We start from the raw sequence: 18,455 nt of genomic DNA on the forward strand, positions 1-18,455 counted from the left end.
TTTCCAAAGGAAGTGAGGTAAGATGATGACCACAATTATGTGAAGCTGCTAGGTATGGGGAATCCCGTTCCAAAAGCTAATTATTGAGGTTGGTCAACCAACTTATATACTTAAATACCTCATTAAGCATCCATACTACTCAACATGGACTTGCTATCTCCTACTACTAAGTCTGTCAGTGCTAATAGTAACATGCGACAACTGTATATGTACACACACTCCACTGTACAACGTCTCATTAGCTTGACAGCACCAGTGCCATTCTCAGAGCTTTCTGTTTCCACATGGGCAGCATTAACAGCTCGTTGTGCCTCCTCAAACGGCATATCAAAGCCAACTGACTTGTCTATACCTAAAATACTACCTCCAGTCTTTAATATAAGACTTTGTTTGACTTTTATTTTGATCCTAAATATAAGACCCCACATCGACTTTGTCTCTTATATTTATATATTTTTTTTTCTCACAAAGTAATCCTTATAACAATGATAGTTCTAGTCAATACATTGATTAGTAAGGATATTTAGGAAGACAACACCTATTTAGGACAAATAACTAACTCAACTTACTTCCTTAATCTCTTCAAAATTAGTCAACTGGCTCTCATAATTAGGACCAGGGTAGTAATAATTAACGTTTTTTTTTACCAGCAAAAATAATAATTAACATCATATCACACCGAAACAGCTTTGTTTAATTGAAGCATGCTTACCGGCATATCATCATCATTAGTTTTTGAGATTCCCACCACCACTGCAATTTTTCAAGCCTCGTCTTCTAATTTCCTGTGTAAATGCAAAATCCATGTAACGTGTTTATTTCAAAACAAATTAAGTGATGTCTTGGTATTACCTCAAGTATCAGAACGGCCTCTTTCTGAGTTCCATCTCCTCCAATGAATGATTGGTCATAACAATAGCAACGATGGAGGCTTCTAGCTTGTCGGCATTGTGAATGCTTCCTCCACCTTCTCCCATTCCGAAATCATGTATGCACCAGTTTTTTTTTTTAAAGAAAAAAAAAGGCCTAGTCACTGGAAAAAAATTGCTTAAGAAAATAAACTATTTTCCCACATATATTATTTTTTTAATACTGCTAATTAACAGAAGGATTCAAAACTTGACAGTTTTTTTGGGACCCATACCCTAAAAGTAAACTACAAGGGCCTTGAAAAAATTTGACTAAAACTGTTAATAAAATGATTTAGATTTTTATTAAATTAGAGGGATTAATATTTTGTGTTGAAAAAAATTTAAGGGACCAAAACTTTTAAAATTTAAGAGACCAAGACCAAATGAATACAAACTTGAGCAACTTAAACTTGTATTATTATTTTTTTTTTTTACCGTTCTTATGATGTCTCTCGTCTACCATGTTAATTCTTGTAATTTTATAAGAATTTGAATTTTTTTAATGACATTGACAAAATTAATGCTATTAAATATAGATATAAAACAAAAATTCTTTAAAAAATTTCTAAAGGGACGCTTTTCCTTAATTTTGGAAAGGTTTTTCATTTATACAATTTTAACAAGTTATATTTTTAGCTGACTTTGGTTTTCATACTTATATTTTTTAACAGTTTTGATTTTGACTTTACTTTTTTATGAGTCTTTTAAGGTAGGAGAAAATATAAAAATAAATTACGTTTAAAACTATAAAAATTAAAATCAAAATTAAATTAAACGGTAGGAACATATAATAATATTAAGCGAAAAGCTAAAAAGAAAAAGAAGTTAAGAAAAGCTTCAACGCCTACTTGCACCGTAGCTGTACGGTACTCTACAAGAGTCAAAATATAAAGGAGTTTGAAATTTGTAATTTGTCCATAAAAATACTTATTAAATTTTAAAATAATAAATATATGATTTTGACATGTCAAAATATATTATAAAAAATAGGTAAAATTATTGCAAAAGTAATCAGTATTTTAAAATTAAAAGTGTTTTTTAAATTTCTCAAACTTTCATAAACATGATCTCCAGAAGATTCTTATTTGGGTGGAGTTTTATATAACCTAACGGTTATACAAAATTCTTATAAACCATTTCAAAGAGCCATTGATCTCCTTGATGCGGCTGATTCTCCTTCGTCCCAGGAACCGCCTCTCCGCCTCTCCGCGGCTGGAGAGGAGTGTCCTTTCCTTCTTCTTCTCCTTCAACCAAACGGCTCCTTACACCAGAATCAGAGGAGCAGGTCGGAGAATTTCGAGAGTTTACGACGTGTTCTTCCAATCGGAGGCGTTGGGAAACTATCTACTTAGGAAAGAACAATTGGAAGAATGCAGGGTGGTTTCACCCTTGTCCTTACAAGTGGTGCTTAGCTTCCTTGCCGCCGGCTCCCGCGGTTGGACCCGCCGTCAGATTGTCAACTTCTTCAACGCCGATTCCGTCGATCATCTCAATTCCTTGGCCTCTCAACTCTGCGACGTCACCTTGGCCGATGGTGATCCCGCCGTTGGCCCTCGTGTGCGTTGCTCCAATGCCTTATGGCTTGACCAGCCCCTTACTCTCAAGCCCTCTTTTAAACAGATTCTCGACTCTTATTATAGAGCCGATGTGAACCTAGTGGACTTTCAGACCAAGGTAATGTTCCCTCTCAAATTATCTTTAATTAAATCGAATTTAAATTTCATATTACTCATGACATTGTCAGGTGCGTGCCATACCCTCTTAACTGTTAGGCATGCCAAAACTTGAAAATAAAAGCATGTTGCTTTTGAGTTTCAACTCCAAATTATCCCCTGTTTTTTGTCTCTTGAAAAAATCATCATCTCATTAAGTGTTATATTAATTGATGCATGATATAGATATACACAGGCGAGCACAACCCATTTATATTATTCGCCTTTGTAAATTGTAAATATAAATTCGTACGAGTGCCCTGTTTCTTGCCTTAAGGCTTGAGTTTGAGAGAATAGAACGATTTCATGTGTGTTTGTCCACTTGCTAACCTCTCTTGGAGTACGTATCTAAGGAACTTAATTAATGGAATCAAGAACAACAGTTGATGAGGTGCTTTGTGAAATGGCTATATATAATTTGCGCAGGCTGCTCATGTGGGGCAACAAATTAATTCGTGGGTGGAAAATGAGACAAGTGGCCAAGTTAAAGACCTTATTCGTGAGGGGTCTCTCAACAACTCAGTCAAGCTCGTCTTTACAAATGCGCAACACTTTCGAGGAGCATGGGATGAGAAAAATACTATGATCCGTAGAGACAAGCTTGGTAAGAAGGAATACGTAGTCAGTGCTCAGTTCATGGCTGTCAAGATGAAACAATTTGCTCGCCATTTTCATGAGATTCATGATATTCTCCACACATATAAAAAGCAAAGCAAAGAAAAGCGCACTTTCTCCTTTCAGTTCCATTCTCCGGTTGCACTTACTTCTGAACACTATGGGGAAGATCTAATGGATGTTAACGGCAGCACGACCCCAAAATTTAATGTTTCTTCTGAGGTGGAAGCTTCCAAAATGCTGAGGGAACTAGGGATAAGATTGCCATTTTCTGGAGGGAAGTTGACAGAGATGGTGACTTGTTCTTGTGATGGTGGCGGAGAAAATCAGTTATATGTTTTCAACATATTTCATAAGGCATTCATCCAAGTAAACGAACAAGGGACTGAAGCTGCAACAGCCACGGCTGCAATACTAATGTCTGGGTGCCCGCCATATTTGCCGCGTCTTCGTAGAAGATTTACACCTATCCAGCCATGGCTCCTGGCTGGTCAAACAGACGGGGATGGTACTTGTCCTGGCATTGCTAAAACAAACTTGAAGGTTCATCAAATATTCCGTCGTCTTCCAAAGCAGCGTCGTGGTTAAGGCTTTGTTTGGTTCAGGGTATGGGAAGGGAGGGGAGGTTAATTAAAAAAAAGTCATGGGTTTTGTTTGGATGGAGAGAAGGGTAAGGGAGGAGAAATTTTTTGTTTGGTTCATAAGAGGAGGGGAGGGAAAGTAATTATAAATTGATAAATACGTTTTTATCTCTATATTTAGACTGTTTTATTTTTTATTATAATATTTATATCAAAATTATTATTTCTTAATTTATCAATTTCAGAAAAAATCAATTACCTCACTTATATGTGATAAAAAAATTATGATAAAATTAAAAAAATTAGGAAATATGATAAGAAGTTTAAATTCTATCTCATTAATTATATGTATTAATATATATCATATGTATATATTATATAATTATAACACATATATTATGATATGTATATATTAATATATAGAGTAAAATATATTGACTACCCTTCCAATTTACTTAAATTACAGAAACCTCTTTTTTATTTTGAAAACATATATAAACTTTCTTTCAAATTAAAATGTATGTTACACAAACTTTCATTATATTTTTAATATTCAATTTCCATCTATATAACCGTTAGTTAACCATTAAATTTGACTTTTTAATTTTTATTTTGACTAAAATATCCCTTTTTAACATAAATGTTATTTAAACATTTATATCTTTTAAAAAAAATAATTTTTGATACAAAAAAATAATTATAGTACATGTATTTTCAAAATTTTTAATATGTTATAAAATTTTTAATTTCAATTATATTATAAAATTATATAATTTTAGTTCCTCCTAAAATATTGAAAATTAAGATTTTTTTAAATGGTTAGAAAATATTTTAAATACTTATTTTCTCATCACATAATATAAATTATGTGAGTTTGAAAACTTATATAAATCATTTAAATTTATGTTTGCATTAACTAAATTACTTAATTTTTGGCCTAATCCAGTAAAAACATTAAACAAACAACAATTTTCAAAAATAAAATAAATAAAATTTAGGTAAAGGAGAAAATCTTAAATGCTTCGATATAGTTTTAACCAAGATTTTGGAATTTGGCATTATGAAGGGTAATTTAGCAAATAGAAAGTATTTCAATATAAATTTGAATTTAAAAAAATCTTTTTGAAATATTCTTATCGGAGTTAACGATTTATATTTAAGTGTATGTTTTCAAAATAAAAAGGAGGTATGTGTAATTAAAACAAAATGCAAGGGAGGTTAGAGTATTTTACTCTAATATATATGCATGTTTGCAGCTTATCTGAGATTATAATACACACACTATGATATATAATTATAATACACACATGTTATGATATGTATGTATTATATAATTATAATATTTTATTATCATTATCAAATATTATTAGTGGTTGAAAAGAGAAAGAAGTGAAAAAAAAATTTCTAATAAGAGGGACAAACTTGAAATATTAAAAAGTTAGTATGGATAGTTTAGTTAATATTAAACATAATATTTCTCTCCCTTTCAAAAAAATCCCAAATTTGGAGGGGAGCATAAAGAGGAGAGGGGAGCACTAAAAGACAAATATTTTTCCTCTCCTCTCATCTATTTTTTTCCAACCGAACACACTTATCTCATCTCCTCCTCTCTCTCTTCCTTTCTCCTCAATAACTCTCTAACCAAACAGAGCCTAAATGTCTTACTCTCACTTCACGGATTCACATGGTTTATTACTAGTTTTTACGTAGTTCCAAGAAGTTTTTTTGGCCATAAAAGTTCCAAGAAGTTGATGATGATATTTTTGAAGGTGGGTTTTTTTTTTTTGGGCCTTGAGAGTCCATGATTGATGCACGGAGGTATAAGAAATATGGAAATGGTTATTTCAAAGCAAACTATTTTTTTTCATTCAAATTTGCAGATAGGCTCGCCCAAGGTATAACGTCTACTTGGTCTTGGGCAGTCTAACTGCCAAGGAAGACGTTAAACACCCTTTGGAAGTTAAATGACTTATTGTTTGAGTAGACATAAAATATTGTATGATAGTGTATTGTATATGACTTTGAGTACAGCTAAAAAGCAATATTAATAATTTATGAAATTCAAGCAAATCTCTATTTCGAGAATTTTCATGAGTTATATTGAATGTGCTCTACATGTTTTTCATGAAATTGTTACGCTTACTTTTTAAATAATATTTTGCAAAAGATATAAAATGCTTTAAAATTGTTTAATGCCAGCAGTTGCAACAGGTAAAATCCACATCAAGAAAATAATACAAGAACTGAATATCACTCAGCAAAGTGGATAATGCCTAAAACTACCCCTTGAAATGTACTCCTCTGGTCCTATTTATAAGACAAAAAAGAATGCATTTTTTGATATTATTTATAAAACATTGAGAGAAATTTTGTATGGATGTACAATTTTACCTCTCATTTATTATTCTATTGACTTTGTTTATATAAAGTATAATATATATTAAATAGAGATAAAGTTGGAAAGTCATTAACTTTTAAATGAGTTAATGAAGTTTAAATTTTTTTTGGTTTGTGTGAAACATGCTGAAAGCACTTTATAAATAGAACCAGAAGAGTAACTGCAAATTTTGACATTGAATTTTACATTACTAGACATTTTTCTGATATGTCCATCCGACTGGGTCAGATCATTTTCTAGTCCACTTGGGGTCATTCTCCTTAATATATTTAAATACTGGGGATGATAAATCAAAATGAGTTATTTGACCCTCATCCGCATATGATATGTAAACCAGTTCAACCATTAAGGTTATACCATACTGTGACAGGCATAAATTTGCAATCAAACTCGCGTCACTTTCTTTCATGTCTATTTATAACTGATTCAGTTTATCTATCTTTTTCTGACCAAACAAATAATTTCTTCGCAATAATTTTATCACACGTCAAATTCAAACTCTCAAGTAAATAATCTTTTCCCTCTTTCATCTTGAACAGTTCATAATACCGCTAATATGAAAGATCTTCCAAAGTGAAATAAAGATCCCCGTGTAGAAAAATATCAAGATGGAGAGAAAAAATACAAGGGTTAAAGAATAAATTTTCAATAAGAATACAGATACAGCTCTTACAACCAAAACTGAGCACAAATCAGCAAAAACATTAAACTATCTCAAGCACCTAAATTTGATTATAGAAAACTATATAACGGGGGATGCCTTGGAATGAACCATGCCCCCTCTATTTGGCACTTGTACTAAAACCAGTGCCTTTGAATAGCTTACTCTTTGAATGCTCACGAAATCATAATTTCGTAGATACAACTAAAAACCCAACATGCAGCCCGCAGACATCAACATCTTCACAGGAAAAAATTGCTTGTCATAATAACGAGTTTCTGTGCCTACTCATATTTTGATGAACTAGAGTATTCACCACCATTTTCCAATGAAGTTACGTTAGACGAAGCTTTTTCAGACAAACTTGCGTTAGAAGAAGCACTAGATGACGTATTGCTTCCAGCTGTAACAGCATTGTGATTGCTTCCTGATGGGTTTCTCTGTGCATTGTTAGGTGCAGGGTTCTGTGCCTCCTCTGCTAGTTTTCTGATAATGTTCATAACAGTTGGAAGAAATCTCGTGGACAAGGATATGAGTCCCGGAAGCTGCAAGCACACAAGAAATAAGGCAAATGAATGCTATTGCCGAACTGAAAACAAACAGATGGCAAGGCGCAGGTCAATTGGCTAAAGGACTTTTCACAACCCAACTAACTACTCCAGTGTAGATGTGAACTACATACGCTATGCTGCTTAAAACAAGACAGGGCAAAAGAGAACAAGTCACATGGCCTTAGCATACTTTAGGAACAACAGATTTTCTCTTAAACACAGCCAGGTTAAAAGTCAGAAACATAGCTGAAAACTCTAAAAATTTTGAGACAAATAGAATGTTAAAAAAATTCATCTAAAACCAAGATCCGAGGAGGCCTAAATGCCTGGCTGTTTATCAAACCCCTCTTTTCCTTCCAAAATCAAATAAATGTTAATAAATAGTTGTTATACCATACTTCTTCTACCAAATTAAAGGCCAGTTCATTTAAGATTAAAAAAAAAATGATCTTAGCTAGGTTAAACATGAGAAAGATGTTGGGAATATGAGGGAGTTGTTGGAAATATTGCTAAACACGTGAGGGATATGTTGCAAAAAGCTTATTTTGGTAAGCTACTTGGAATAGGTTTTATATTTAGACAAAAACATAAAAAATGCTAAATACAGACTTTTTTCCGAACAAAATTTTCACCACTAGTTTAATGTTTTCCCAACAACTCAAGTTAACTAAAATCACTTTTTCTTCAAGTTTAAACAAACCTGTCCTAAATGAATGATGTATATCTATTAACAAGTTTTCTTGAAGATGAATGACACCTGAACCATAATGGTTCAGTGGATAAACCCGACAAGAAAAGCAGACTTCCTACTACTAGAAAAGATAGCGACCAAGTTTAAAAGGGGGTAAAACTAAAGACACCACAAAATAAAGAATTGAGGGGTTGGAAAATAAATACTCACAACTCCATTGCTGAATTCATTAGAAATGTCCAGCTGCACCCATAAGGCTTTTACAAGAAGAAAACCAACAAAGATAACACCCAAATACAACGGATTTCTGCCACAAAATAACATGTGAGTGAAACCAGTTAAAAGGCTTTCTTGTCATTGCTTTCAAGTAAACATAATATGCTCTTCGAATACTTATTCAATAATTCATGCATAAAATGACCCTTTTAAATCGATCTTTTTTACACAGTCCAGCTGCCTGCATTACAGTTGTTGGTTTATTACTGTTCTAGAAGCATATGATTGTGTCCGAATATTCAGAGAATTAAGTTGATTGTGTGACCTTTGATCAGATTATTGGCCTTTGATGGTGCTGATCTAAGGTCCTTTTAGGGGAGTTTAAATAGAGAGGATGAAGAATGGTGAGCTTAACTTAGTTCTTGACAAGTGATTTTTGTTTGCTGTTCTAGCTTTTCTGATTTTGGTTTCTGAGGATTAAACTTATCTCCTGCTATTGTACTTCACCCAATTTCTTTCTCATAATATTTCTTCTTTTATATCCCAAGGGGGGAAAAAAAAGATTTTTTACGAAGAAAGCAAATTTCATGTAACTTTATGTCATGTATTCCTACATCAAATAAGTCTAAATTTCCTGTAGTCTTTCTTGAACTTTCTTCAGATAAGGCATGAGAAGTGTTAGCAGCAAGTGAAACAGCACTTCACTCCTTACAATATTGAAAGATATCAGAGCAGCACAGTTGACAAGTACCTTAGAAGGGTCATAAATTCATTAAATCCCAGAACAACCAAAGCAACAATTGCCCATGGAGGAGGTAACCAGTTATTATTGCGCTTGTTGGCCTCCTGAAATGGATAAAATTACATCAACAAAAATAGCAGAATATGTATAAACATCCATGACGGCTATATTTATATAACACATGGAAACTTAACCAAAAAACTAAGAAATAGAACATGCTTGGAACCATAGATTACATAAACGCATGGTTTCAGACATATGTTTAAATCAGGTCAAAAGAAAGTTAAATGTTTAAATGAAACTGTTGCCTACGTCTACCAAGCTGCATATATCTGATAAGGTAAGCTGTGTGTTTTCGGCTAACAGTTTAGATAGATGATAGACAAAAGAAACTAAGAAGTATCAGAAAATTCATGAGTAGTTATCATAGACATATTTCAATCATAAATACAACGCAACAGCAGCAATGAGTCTAGTCCTGCTAAGTAGGATTGGCTGTATAGATTGCACTCCGCTCCATTAACAACCAACTTTTTAGATATACCATTCAACAAAAAAGGTCACATTCGGTAACCTCCTTAAGAGTCCTTCTTGGGTCTTCATCTACACCTCTTCAAAAGACTCAAAAACATAAATGATGTGAAAAATCTTACCTGTGCAGATATGGCCTGAGAGACATGATACTCGGTCTCCATCTTAAATTGCCTCCATAATGATTTGCACTGAACAGGAGTGATCAATGTCTTCGAGGAAGGAACCTGCGAAGAAATTGTAGTCACGACTGATCATCAATTCCTATATAGAAGTGATCCCAAAGACCCGAACCAACAGAACAATCACAAAACAAGAAATGACAGGTTGTGCACTAAATTATGCATCTAAGCAATTCACATGTTGACATTAATTACCTTTTACATGAATTTAATTAATGAATATAGGCATTAAGAGAGTAAATTAACTACTCAAGGACCTCAACATCAAGATACTGAAGGAATTAGGGAAATGGTAAATTCATGGAAAAAGTTGACATTCATGCCACATTTGAATTTCTAGATATCTAAAATCACTTGATGTTCAATAAGATGACCTAACTTGTTAAAACAGTGATATGATTGAATACATTTGTTAGGCTCAGCAATAAAAATTGACCTGTTCCCATGTGCTTGAAGCCAGTGGATCAACAACCGTGATGCTCCTATCCTTAGTAATAGATCCTGAGGAATCATCCAGAGCAAATGCTAATGTTTTCTCAATATTATCAACATCTTGATCATCCAAACGAGTTGCAGCCATCACAGATAGCAACTTCAAGGACTGCAAACATTTAACTCTGTTAAACATATATCCAAAAGCAATACGAGCTCAAGCTAAAAACATTATATTCATAATGATGCCATACAGCAGAGCGGGAGGTCTTAGTAATGGCTCGAATGTCTTCCTTCCCCGTCCAAATACGAGGCATTGAATCAGAATCACGGCTGAATAATGTTGTAAACCTGTTTTCACATTGAAGGTAAGCTGCTTAAAATGTAGGACCCATTTAGAATAGCTTATAAATAACTTTCTAATCATGATTTACGGAACACGAGATAAGCATGTGGAAGAATTCTATCTCAACTTACGTGAAACGTGCTTATAAGTAATTTCTAATGCCATGCCAAACAGGGCCATAGAAGTTTCATGAAAGAATAACAAGATAAGTCAAATGTGCAAAAGGTTTATACCTATCCTTCATACGAATTAGAACCCTTCCAGCTTCTTCCTTAGCCTTGGCTTCCACCACACCTTTTGCATGGTCCTCTAAACTCGTAATCATGTTCTGTCGTGTTTGTTCCTCCATATCATACCCAGAAATTGCAGCAGAGAAACCTGAAACAGCTGATTCAGTTTCACGTCTAAGAAGTTTTCTTATTGCTGGCCAAGTATCACTGTTAGCTTCATCTAGAAGAGCTTCAACAGGTCCAGCTAAGGCCTCCTTCAATTTTTCCTGCAAGCGTACAGCTATCAGAAAACTTCCCAAGAACTATTTATCCTGTCAACTACGTAAATATACCAAATTACAAATGGAAGTGATTTGGACAAAATTCAAGTATTAAATACATATATATTCATTAAGCATAAGAGCGGTCAGATTATTTATTACTTGATATAATTTATAAACAAAATGTCAACAGCATACATTGTATCATAAGCGTACTGTGAATGGAAGTTCTTGCTCAATTCATATTATATTAGGAACCAGTGAAGTTGAAATCAAACCAACCGGGAACTAAAGTCAGCAAATCAAAAACTGTCAAATGTATGCTTTGTCATAAATGCAATGAACCTTCAGTTTTTTACAGCATAACTATCAAGTTTAATTTGATGGTATATTTAAGTTCTCTTCCAATGAACCTTCAGTGACGATTTTTGAGTATTTCTTCAATAGATAGCTAGCATAATTAGTGCCCATTTTGATAAGCTGTGGAGAAGTTATTTTGTACTACATCAGGTAAATATATGAGAAAAGTAGTCTTGAAAAGCACAAAAACATTTATTTTAAATTGACCCAAACAGTCATTTTAGTCTAATTGGACCTAAAAAGAGAGAGAGAAAATTAATCTTCAAATAACTCAGATTGGATGGATGTTAAAACAGATCAATCGACAAAATGATTATCATCCCAAAAATAGGATGTGGATGAATTGGGGTTCTATTTAAAACATTCTCATCAATTATAAATAGGCTAATCCATTATTTTCTACCTGTCCAACAAAATCAATTCACAATCTGCCCATTTCCGCCTCTGCCTCACACAATCACACTATTTCAACTCAAAAGCTTAAGTTGTTAAGAGAAGGCCAGTGAAATTTTTTTATTATAATATCTAGTGATTTCAAACATAGAATTTTAAATTTGTTTAACAAACTTTAAAATCTTTACTGAGATTAATTAATATGCATTCCATAAGATATGAACTATCACTGTAAGACATGCACCTGATATGATGATGTCAATTCAGACAGCTTAGCCGCACGCACAGAAGCAACATGGGCATCAATGTCACGACGCAGTTTCTCCCTCACTTTAGATGTATCCCAGTTTGCCTTTTCAATAACAACATCTGCAAAGATAACAGCAGCAGCCTCACATTGTAACTTACTTGAGCTAGTAAGAAACCTAATTACAATAACCATTACAGTAGCATCAAGTTTAGAAGTTCTGACAATTCTTAGTGAAACAAACCAAGAAGCTAGTTCTTAGTGGAACAAACCAAGAAGCTAGCAGTTTTTCACACAATTCTCTTCACTTGTACATTTCTTCCAGGTCATTTTTCCATCTTAAAAAAGTGATTATATCTTTGGGCATTCAAGTTTAATTATATGTTATCAAACACAGACAAATTTTCAAATACCTGCACATGCTTCATCAAACTGAGCCACACAAGACTCAACGCAGTTTTTAGCAGCAGCAGAAAACCCTTCCCCTCCATTCAAAGCCTTGTCAAATGCTTCTTTAAATTTATCAAAAGTTCCAGCCCTTACATGTCCCAGTGCAGATTGGAATGCTGGTTGGACGAGCTATCAGAGAAACATACAAATATTATAGGTCACACAAAAAATCACAATCCAATAGCATTTGAAGGGGAAAGCAAACACACTCACACATACAACTAAAGTTTCAAGATCCTGTAGTTATATAGTAAGTCTCAATTGTAACTTTTTTCTATCACTTAACCATTATCATTAATTTATCAATAAAGAAATTCATTTGAAAAGATAAAAATAAAAACTAGTCGCATTATTTATAAGTCATGTATAGTGCGATAGGCTCCACACTACTTTTTCCATTTGTTAATCTCTCTTTACATATTTCATTAGGCTTTGTTTAAATTTTATTATTATTATCTATTCAATATTTTTCCATACATTGCAACGAAATCTAAATATTATAAAAAAGAGTACAATCTTCCAGATACTTTGAAGTTACCGTCTATCCTGAGCATTGCAAGAGAGAGAGGCATCTAGTTATGATGAAAAGGAAAAAAGAAAGAAATGGAAAAACCATGACAGTGCAAGAATCAATTTAAGAAAAATTACTTGCAACAGCTTTTCTTGAAGCTGCTTTTGTTTTGCAGATCTCACGCCTTCATCAAAATAAGTGACTTCTATATCATACCTGCATTAAAAGGAAAAGCAATAGCTGAATATACATGAAACCACATCAAGATGTTCTACAACATTAAACATGAGCATGCAAAATAATATCAAACTACAGTTTAAGACTTTGACTTCTAAAACTACGATAGCATAAAAAAATAACAAAATAAAAGAAAATGCTCATCTAGTCAAAAGTTGGAGATAAAATATTGTCAAAACACGTCAAAAGTTAAAGAGAGTTAGTATAAAGCTTACATAGCATAGACATGGTATTCATTGTTCAATAACCAAGCTACTTAAAATAAGATGCCACATAAAATGGGTTACTCACTCTGAAAGACAGTTATCAAGAATTGAATTGAGCTTTTTCCCAAATCCAGGAATTGGGCCAAATTGCACAGCCTCCTCCAATTGACACCATTCCTAATGATTCCAGAACAATTTTCATTATGTCAATAATTTGGACTGCCCCAATGCCCATGGTTATGGGATTGAATGAAAAGAAATATTGATACCTCATTCGTACTAAAAGCAGCATATTTCTCGTTAGCAATTTCTTCACAGCGTACAGTAGCAACCATGACCTGCATAGCGAATCATGGATAAATGATCAAATTAAATCAATCATCAATCAATATACATGTAAAAATAAAACTAAAACAAAAACAAAAAGCAGCACTGTATTTAAAGACCACCTTGTGAGCAGGTAGGTCAAGGTCCTTGTTCTCCTTAATGACTCTCCAAATTTGCTGTGCACTGAAAGAAAACCCAGAAGCAGGAACTACTCCACGTCTATCCCCAGCAAGTCCACCAGGAGCAATAGAATGATGGAATCGTTGCCTCAAGCCAGCAACCTACATTTATAACGAACAAAAACAAAAGATATAAGCAAATTAGAAGACATTGTATGAAAGGCAAATTAATAGAATAACTTGTCTGCATAAACAAAGACAAAGATGCTCAGTAACATGCAAAGGAAGAGACAAAGGTCCTGATAAAGGATAATTTAATACCATCAGCAATTAAACAAGACATCAGATGCAAAATAAATACCTGCTCCTTAAATTGCTCTTCCTTTTCTTCATAACTAGAAAGGGCAACGACTTCAACCTGACATTTGTCACCACATATAAACAAGTATTATAAAATTGCACCCAAAAGATTCTTAAGACCTGTCAATTTACTAAAATAAAAAGGGATAATGGATTACATTGAAAAATTCACTTAGCGGGGTTTCCTTGTGAGCCTGTGGCTTAGGAACAGAATCCCATATCTGCAATGGGAAAAAGTTGAATAATAACAAACAGAACAATATCAATCAACAACATTGTATGAAGATCAAAGCACTGCCTTACCTTCTGGATATCCTCTCGTAAAACGGGCTCTAAATTTTCAAGGGGTGTCTATCCAATGGAAAGTTAAACATTTTAGTAAAGGTTATATTAAAGATGCCCTCATATAGAATACAGATATATAGATGCTTCAACATTTATGAAAGGGCTATGCTAAAAATGATGATGATAATAAAACAAATTTGCCTACACACCCTTGTTTTATCACGAATGACGAACATCAATGTCGTTTTGCGCGGACTAAACAATCTCATCATGACCTGAAAGCAAATAATAGTGTGCCTTGTAACAACTTTTGAAATTCAAGAAAGGCATGTAGTCAGTCAAAAGGTTGACAGCAGACACCTGAAAGACAGTTTTCAAAAGAGGTTTATTTGCAGCTTGCTCACGCCCAATGTCATGACACCACCTTTACAAAAGTTGCAGGGAAAATAGTTAAGTTACACAACCATTGGAACGATAATTTCAAGCATCCGCAGATTCTGGACTCACACAAAGTTCACTACACAAGTCCCCATCAAAGATATATGAATAGAGGGGGGAAAGACTCACATGTTTATGAGCACTATATCTGAAACAGCAAGAGCAAATAGAGCACTCTGCTTTTCGAAAGCGGTATCATCCTGAGATAAAGACAATTTCAACATTTAAAGATTAAAAAAAAAAAAAAAAAAGGGCAGGGACAATCGGTTTCTCAATTTTCTTTCATTTTTGGTTAAGGAACAGAATTTATAGACACATTGCCATATGTGCATTTTCAGTATATAAAATTGAAATGGGACTGGAAATTGGCAATAAACGCCACATCACAGTCATGGTTATTAAAGTTAAGGTATACTGAAAGGATAAGCACCTCTCCACGTTCTCTTCCATCTGTGCCCTCCAAATCCATCACTATTGTACAAGGCTCTAAGCCAGCACATCTAGCCATCCAAATTCCTTTAGTGGTTTGAGACCTGAGAACAAGCATGTATCATAGGGTTAATAACTAGACAGATTAGACAAGTTAATACAACGTGTGAGAGCTAAGAGAACATGCCTTCCCCTGAAAGCATCCATCTCCCTGAAGTTAGTTCTGAACAGATGATTTAATAGAGTGCTCTTACCTGTCCGGACCAAAGAAAATAATATTTTAGATACAGTGCGTTTTGATAAAGAATAATAAAGAAGTATATTATAATGGAAAAGAAGCATTGAGGAAAAGATGAAAATCTCATAAGAAAAGTTAATGAGGTGATAAGTCTAAATCAACTGTCAACTGGATGGAGTTGTTACTAATAACTCTCACTGAAGACATGACATCCAATTCAACCTTCATGTACTTCTTAAATCCCACAAACTCCAGCATTCAGTGTGAATTATAAAATTAAAGAAATTTACAATCATAATTTGTAGATCCTTAGAAGCAAAGACTGGATAAAGCAAGCATGATAAGCACTAAGCTAATGAACAGAAGAAGGAATGGTATTTCAGAGGCATGAAAGCATACCACTACTTTGTGGACCCATTATAGAAACTACAGCATATGAAAGTCCAAATTCACCCAATTTCACCTCCTTCATAAATTGTTCAATTCCAGCAACATTGAATGTACCATCTCCATCAATAAGCTGAATTGAACAAAAATTCTCGCTTGCCCCTGGAAAAGAAGATATTCAGCATAAGTTGACAGGAAAAGTAGAAACAAAGGAGATGATGCAACTATATCGCTGCCAGCATAAGTTGACAGGAAAAGTAGAAACAAAAGAGATGATGCAATTATATTGCTGCTAGCACCGCTTTTTATTTTTTCGAAAAAAGGAAGTATTCTTGTGATGGATTTCAATATCAAAACCACGATTGAACGATATAAATTATTAACTAAACAATAAGTTACCACTTTAAAATTTGCTAAGAAGTGGCGAAATTACTTCCCCTTTACAAGAGATAAACATTTTTTTCATAACTTGTTTGTTGGTTACTGAATCCTGAAACTAGATTATTCATCAATGCGTTACCAATAATTTCACAAGTACTGAAAGACCGGGGAAAAAATCTTCAATATTATAAAGTAACAATAATTAAGCAAGCCTCTATTCACCTTCACATTGTAACTTTAGCTATTCACATTCACTTTGTAACTTTACCCTTTCTAAACTCAAGTTATGGATCAAATTGTCAAAATTGTTAACATCAAACCAAAACCCATAACCCTTATAAAGTTTACCACTTTAAACTGAAAATGATTAGATTAAAACAACAGTTTTAGAGAACAACCCATAACGCATACAAGAATAAATGCCAGTTTCAGTTATAGTTAACGTTCATCGTCTATTTAAAAAAGAAAAAAAAAGTTTGGATGGAGATCAGAATCACAAGCCACACAAAATTTATAGAAACCAATAACTGAAGAAAGCTTAAACCAGAGCATAAAGATGCATGAAGCAGACATGTAAACAGATCCATAAGGGAATTGAGAGTAGAAGAAGCCTACCCATTGAGATCGAAATGGGCTCAGCTGCAAATGACTGCTGATGAGAAATGTACCAAGGAGATCGAATTGAGGAAGAGAAAAGATCGGAGGAAAGAGAGACGATATCGCGATCTCAGAAGGGTCTTCAATATTTGGCCTTGGCTTTTAAAAAGTAAGATTTACTGTTTGTGCCTTTGATTGAAAACGCGAAATCTGCATTGTAAAAAAGGTGGCTTTTTCCGCTGTGGTGAAATTTTTAGGCGTTCAAGCATTCATCTTTTTCTTAATTTTCTGAGATTCGGCAGAACAATTTGTTAAGATTTTTCATTTTTTGTTTGCTATTTTATGCATCCCAAAATGAAAAAATACCACCTTTTCGATGCTGCGTTGCCAATGCATTGAAAATAAACACGAATGAATTTAATTCTTTTAAACTTTTTTGTATGATTATAATTGTTTGTTAATTTTAATTATGAGTTCAATCATCTATCATCTGTCAGTATTTACGGATCACTATCGCTAATATCGATAATGGATGGAAAAATATGACACCCATCATCACTAATACACTTTTTTTTAATGAATTATAAAAGATTAAGATATAAATTTATTTAGAAAGTTTCTACTCATAAAAATGCTTGAAAGGTTTTTTTGAATACAAATTTATACTAAAAATTTAAAATTATAGCAACGTTACTCTTTATTATTAAAGATATTGACAATATCACTATTCTCTTAATAAACGTAAGATTTTTTTTTTATGTTTAGAATAAATTTGTTATGATACTAAATTTTTTAGACAAATTAATACCTACAGAAATTTTTAAGTGCATGCATTCTTAAGTAAAAATTTTCTATGTAAATTTGTACATTAACCCAACTATAACTCCTAAATCCTAGTAATTAAGAACAATCGTGTTCTTTCATATCTTTTAATAAACAGGAATACAATTGCGCAAGAGACTCTACTTAACTGCTGGTCAAAAAAAAAAAAAAAAGAGACTCTACTTAACACCAACAGGGAATCTTTTTTGGGAAAATGGCAATTAGATCTCACTCAAGGGAATTAAATACAAAAGATATCTGGAAATCATAAAATTATTTTAAAGTCCCAACAATTTTTTTTGCATTAAATTTTATTTATTTACTTACCAAATTATCCTTCTTCTTTTTTTAAGTTTGCATTGGCAACTGAAAAAGCAGTGGTTGACAACTCAGAGTGCAAGAATTGACAACTATCGCGGCTGGTTTGACAACTTATGGTGTGATATGCTGAGAAAATGTGTTGTCAAACCAGCCGCGATAATTGTTAATCCTTGCACTATGAATTGTCAACCACTGCTCTTTCAGTTGTCAATACAAATTTTTAAAAAAAATAAGGATAATTTAGTAATTAAACAAATAAAATTTATTGCAAAAAGGTCTTTTGGGGAC

General features: G+C 33.3%; 2 protein-coding genes across 2 annotated transcripts; one reads left to right on the top strand and one right to left on the bottom strand.

The window, feature by feature from the left end:
• The first annotated feature begins 2,072 nt into the window (after positions 1-2,072).
• LOC114748032 (serpin-ZX-like) lies at positions 2,073-3,826 on the top strand. Its single transcript, XM_028936389.1, has 2 exons — positions 2,073-2,585; positions 3,050-3,826. The coding sequence occupies exons 1-2, from the start codon at positions 2,073-2,075 to the stop codon at positions 3,824-3,826; spliced, it is 1,290 nt and encodes a 429-aa protein (XP_028792222.1).
• A 3,000-nt stretch (positions 3,827-6,826) lies between these two features.
• On the bottom strand, positions 6,827-17,160 carry LOC114748033 (protein ROOT HAIR DEFECTIVE 3-like). Its single transcript, XM_028936390.1, has 23 exons — positions 17,043-17,160; positions 16,059-16,208; positions 15,609-15,675; positions 15,423-15,525; positions 15,122-15,192; positions 14,915-14,978; positions 14,764-14,829; positions 14,573-14,620; positions 14,428-14,490; positions 14,271-14,327; positions 13,913-14,071; positions 13,733-13,801; positions 13,549-13,640; positions 13,158-13,236; positions 12,473-12,638; positions 12,057-12,181; positions 10,803-11,065; positions 10,478-10,574; positions 10,228-10,392; positions 9,732-9,836; positions 9,088-9,182; positions 8,331-8,427; positions 6,827-7,423 (listed from the first exon to the last, which is right to left on the bottom strand). Exons 1-23 carry the CDS (start codon positions 17,044-17,046, stop codon positions 7,163-7,165), a joined length of 2,466 nt encoding a protein of 821 aa, XP_028792223.1. The 5' UTR covers positions 17,047-17,160; the 3' UTR covers positions 6,827-7,162.
• Positions 17,161-18,455: the final 1,295 nt, after the last annotated feature.

The sequence above is a fragment of the Neltuma alba genome, unplaced genomic scaffold, assembly GCF_004799145.2.
Source record: "Neltuma alba isolate B1F8T4 unplaced genomic scaffold, ASM479914v2 tig00005575_pilon, whole genome shotgun sequence".
In the NCBI taxonomy this organism is placed as follows: Eukaryota; Viridiplantae; Streptophyta; class Magnoliopsida; order Fabales; family Fabaceae; genus Neltuma; species Neltuma alba.